General features: G+C 59.9%; 2 protein-coding genes across 2 annotated transcripts in view; both read left to right on the plus strand.

Moving 5' to 3' along the window:
• The window catches only part of ATP8B2 (ATPase phospholipid transporting 8B2), an 8,653-nt gene extending 4,971 nt beyond the window's left edge, over window positions 1–3,682 (plus strand). Inside the window, exons 16-26 of the mRNA XM_014310545.2 lie at window positions 48–212; window positions 290–401; window positions 526–631; window positions 750–888; window positions 967–1,150; window positions 1,341–1,564; window positions 1,851–1,934; window positions 2,101–2,346; window positions 2,433–2,571; window positions 2,655–2,785; window positions 2,877–3,682. Coding sequence (XP_014166020.1) covers window positions 48–212; window positions 290–401; window positions 526–631; window positions 750–888; window positions 967–1,150; window positions 1,341–1,564; window positions 1,851–1,934; window positions 2,101–2,346; window positions 2,433–2,571; window positions 2,655–2,785; window positions 2,877–3,164 — 1,818 coding nt within the window. The 3' untranslated portion in view covers window positions 3,165–3,682. The remainder of the gene's footprint in view (window positions 1–47; window positions 213–289; window positions 402–525; window positions 632–749; window positions 889–966; window positions 1,151–1,340; window positions 1,565–1,850; window positions 1,935–2,100; window positions 2,347–2,432; window positions 2,572–2,654; window positions 2,786–2,876) is intronic.
• A 261-nt stretch (window positions 3,683–3,943) lies between these two features.
• The window catches only part of IL6R (interleukin 6 receptor), a 3,876-nt gene continuing 3,738 nt past the window's right edge, over window positions 3,944–4,081 (plus strand). Inside the window, exon 1 of the mRNA XM_031063977.1 lies at window positions 3,944–3,971. Coding sequence (XP_030919837.1) covers window positions 3,944–3,971 — 28 coding nt within the window. The remainder of the gene's footprint in view (window positions 3,972–4,081) is intronic.

A 4,081-nucleotide genomic window follows, 5' to 3' on the forward strand; every position in this document is an offset into this window, starting at 1 on the left:
CTGGGGTCTGGGGACACACTCAGGGTCTCCAGCTCTGATGCTTGCAGGAGTACGCCGGCGAGGGGCTGCGGACACTGGTGCTGGCTTACAGAGACCTGGAGGAGAGCTACTACAAGGACTGGTCTGAGCGGCTGCACCGAGCTGGCAGTGCCCCTGAGGCCCGTGAGGATCACCTGGCTCGGCTCTACGATGAGGTGGAGCATGATATGATGGTAGGTGGGCTGGAGGCTGAGGCTGGGGGTGGCTGCGGGCAGCCCCTGCTGACCTCCCACCCATTTGGGTCCCCAAGCTGCTTGGAGCCACAGCCATCGAGGACAAACTGCAGCAGGGGGTCCCTGAAACCATTGCCATCCTGACGCTGGCCAACATCAAGATCTGGGTGCTGACAGGGGACAAGCAGGGTGAGGCGTGGCTGAGGTGCTGGCTGGAGATGAGGATGTTTGTGGGCTGGATTCCACCTGCCTGGGATCCCTACTGCTCTCTTTTGAATGGACTCTGGCTCAGCCCCTGGTTTCCTGTCCTCAGAAACAGCTGTGAACATTGGCTACTCCTGCAAGATGCTGACAGATGACATGACAGAGGTGTTTGTGGTCACAGGCCACACAGTGCTGGAGGTGCGAGAGGAGCTAAGGTGAGGGTTGGGGGGCAGAGGACACAGAGCAGTGCCAGTGTGGGGCACAGCTGCAGCTGGGGGAGCTGGAGCTATGGAAAGGCCTTGAGATGGAACCCTGTGCCCCCTCTCTCCTCAGGAAAGCCCGGGAGAAGATGATGGATGCGTCACGTTCTGTGTGCAATGGCTTCTACCAGGAGAAACTCTCCTCCAAGCTTACCTCAGTGCTGGAAGCCATTGCGGGCGAATACGCCCTGGTCATCAACGGGCACAGCCTGGTAGGGCCCTGGGAGTGCCAGGCAGGACAAGGCCTGGCTGTGCACCATGATCCCAGCTGTCCCTTGCTCTCCTTGCAGGCCCATGCACTGGAGGCAGACATGGAGGTGGAATTCCTGGAGACAGCGTGTGCCTGCAAGGCTGTTATCTGCTGCCGTGTGACACCCCTGCAGAAAGCCCAGGTGGTGGAGCTGGTCAAGAAGTACAAGAAAGCCGTCACTTTGGCCATTGGGGATGGGGCCAACGATGTCAGCATGATCAAGAGTAAGGCCTGGGATCTGGGGGACCACAGGAGAAGACAGGCCACCCCCCTGCACCAGCCTGGGGCCCGTGGGAGCTTCTGTGCTCACCCCTCTGTGCCCCACAGGAACAAAGTGCCTGTGCTGGGGGTGCTGCTCTCCTCCCCTGTGCTCCTGGCAGCCCTCTCTTTACCTATCTCTCCTTCCCTCCACAGCTGCCCACATTGGGGTGGGCATCAGTGGGCAGGAAGGCATCCAGGCCGTGCTGGCCTCCGACTACTCCTTCTCCCAGTTCAAGTTCCTGCAGCGCCTGCTCCTGGTGCACGGGCGCTGGTCCTACCTGCGCATGTGCAAGTTTCTTTGCTACTTCTTCTATAAGAACTTCGCCTTCACCATGGTCCACTTCTGGTTTGGCTTCTTCTGTGGCTTCTCAGCACAGGTGGGTTGGCTTTTCTCACTGAGAGCTGGGGAGGGTTTTCCTGCAGGGCCCCTCGGCTCTGAAGCATGTTCAGGTCCATGGACTCCCCGTGGGGACTCATCCTGAGCCAGGAGGCACAGCCTGGCATCCAGCGTGCAGTGTGTGAGGAGCCTGTGGTCAGGGTGGGCAGTCCTGGGGGGCTGAGACAGCTCTCCTGTCCCTGCAGCTGTGGGCACAGGGACTCGGGGGCTGGCTGGGGCACAGGGTGGGCAGGTTTGTGCCCTGCTGAGTGCTCTGTTCCATACAGACAGTGTATGACCAGTACTTCATCACGCTGTACAACATTGTCTACACGTCGCTGCCTGTGCTCGCTATGGGTGTCTTTGACCAGGTATGGCGGGGGGTAGTGAGAGGTCCCTGGGTGTGTGAGGAGTCTGTACCCGCCCTGTGGGAAGAAGGGCTGCCTGGGTGCCTGAATCGGGCTGTCCTTGTCATTCCATGGGCTCTGGTGGAGGCTGCTCCCACCCAGGGCTAAAGGGAGGTGCCCATGCCCCCAGGATGTGCCGGAGCAGCGGAGCATGGAGTACCCCAAACTCTATGAGCCTGGGCAGCTGAACCTGCTCTTCAACAAGCGGGAGTTCTTCATCTGCATTGCCCAGGGCATCTACACCTCCATCCTCATGTTCTTCATCCCCTACGGTGTCTTCGCTGACGCCACCCGTGATGACGGTGCCCAGCTGGCCGACTACCAGTCCTTCGCCGTCACTGTGGCCACCTCCCTCGTGATTGTCGTCAGTGTGCAGGTAGGGATGTGGCTACTCAGCCCCAGACCCTCGGGGCACCTCAGGCATCCCCTGAGCCCTGTCTCTTCCTGCATCTCCCCCACCAGATTGGGTTAGACACAGGATTCTGGACGGCCATCAACCACTTCTTCATCTGGGGCAGCCTGGCCGCCTACTTCGCTATCCTCTTCACCATGCACAGCGACGGCCTCTTCCGGATGTTCCCCAACCAGTTCCGCTTTGTTGGTGAGTCCCTGTGTGTCCCATGCTCCCCACCCCAGCAGGAGCTGCCCTGGCCTGGCTCTCACTGGGTTCATTCTTTCCCCCAGGTAACGCACAGAACACGCTGGCCCAGCCCACGGTCTGGCTGACCATCGCCCTCACCGCCGTAGTCTGTATCGTGCCCGTTGTGGCCTTTCGCTTCCTTAAGCTGGACCTGAAACCAGAGCTCTCGGATACGGTGAGAGTGTGTGGCTGTAGGAGCAGTCACAGGGTCCCAGCCCTGAGGAGAGGGGGTTCCTCAGGGCCCTGAGCCTGCGCTGTGTCCTCAGGTTCGTTACACTCAGCTGGTACGGAAGAAGCAGAAGACACAGCACCGGTGCATGCGGCACGCAGGGCGCGCGGGCTCGCGCCGCTCTGGCTACGCCTTCTCCCATCAGGAGGGCTTTGGGGAGCTCATCATGTCTGGCAAGAACATGAGGCTTAGCTCCTTGGCACTGTCCAGCTTTGCCCCCCGCCCCAGTGCCAGCTGGATTGACACCCTGCGGAAGAAGAAGGGCGGCGAGGGCAGCAGGGCTGGCAGCCCCAGTGGTGCGGCTGACAAGACTCTCAGGGTGTGAGGCTGGAGGGGGTCACATCCCCTCCTGTGCAGCTGGGGGCTCCCCTCCTCTGCCCCTGGCCCTGGGGAGGGCAAAGCCCCTTGTCAGCAGGGTCTCATGGTAGGAGCAGAGGTGATGTGGGGGCCAGTGCTGAGGTTTGGAGGAGTCTGGACTGTCGCCTTCTAGCCAAAAATACAGTCTGTCCCTCTCCAGGGAGGATGGATGGATGGATGGATGGATGGATGGATGGATGGATGGATGGATGGATGGATGGATGGATGTCATCACATCAGCCCCCTCCCACTCCCCATTCACTCCTCCATCAGTATTCAATTCCACTGAGTGCAAATGCCCCGTCGCACATGAATGTATCGTACCAGAGGTGCAGGGCTGTGGGAGGACTGTGGCCTCTCCGTGGCCTTCACCCATGTGTCTTTTTTTTATATATAAACAAAAAAAAAAAGAAAAAAAAAAACCCCCCTCCTCCCCCAAAAAATAGCAACCAAAACAAACAAACAAAAAAAAAGGTAAGGAAAAACCTCTCCGTTTACAGAGCGACTCATTTCTTGGCTGGGTACAGGGAGAAGGGAGGAGGAAGGTCACCCTCCTCAGGGTTCCCCAGGACGGCGGGTGCTGGGTCGGAAAGGGGAAGTGCTCTGAACCACAGGGAGGCTGGGGTTTGGCGGCTGCCGTGATTCACTCCCACGCGTGGTCTTGCGCAACGCTCGGCCTCTGCTTCCTCCCTCCTCCTCCTCCTCTCCAGCTCCTGCGGGACCGCACTGCTGAAGTGTGGGTGGGCAATGGGGACCCTGGGGAGCCTCGGGGGCTGTTGGGCTCCCGGGGACGCGATACCAAAGAGGAGCTTGTTAAGACGGGTGTTGGCGAGGGCTGGAGGGGATTTGGGGGGGGTTTAGGGTTTTTTGGGTGGAGGGGCCGCG

This window comes from Geospiza fortis, unplaced genomic scaffold, assembly GCF_000277835.1.
Source record: "Geospiza fortis unplaced genomic scaffold, GeoFor_1.0 scaffold387, whole genome shotgun sequence".
NCBI classification, from domain to species: Eukaryota; Metazoa; Chordata; class Aves; order Passeriformes; family Thraupidae; genus Geospiza; species Geospiza fortis.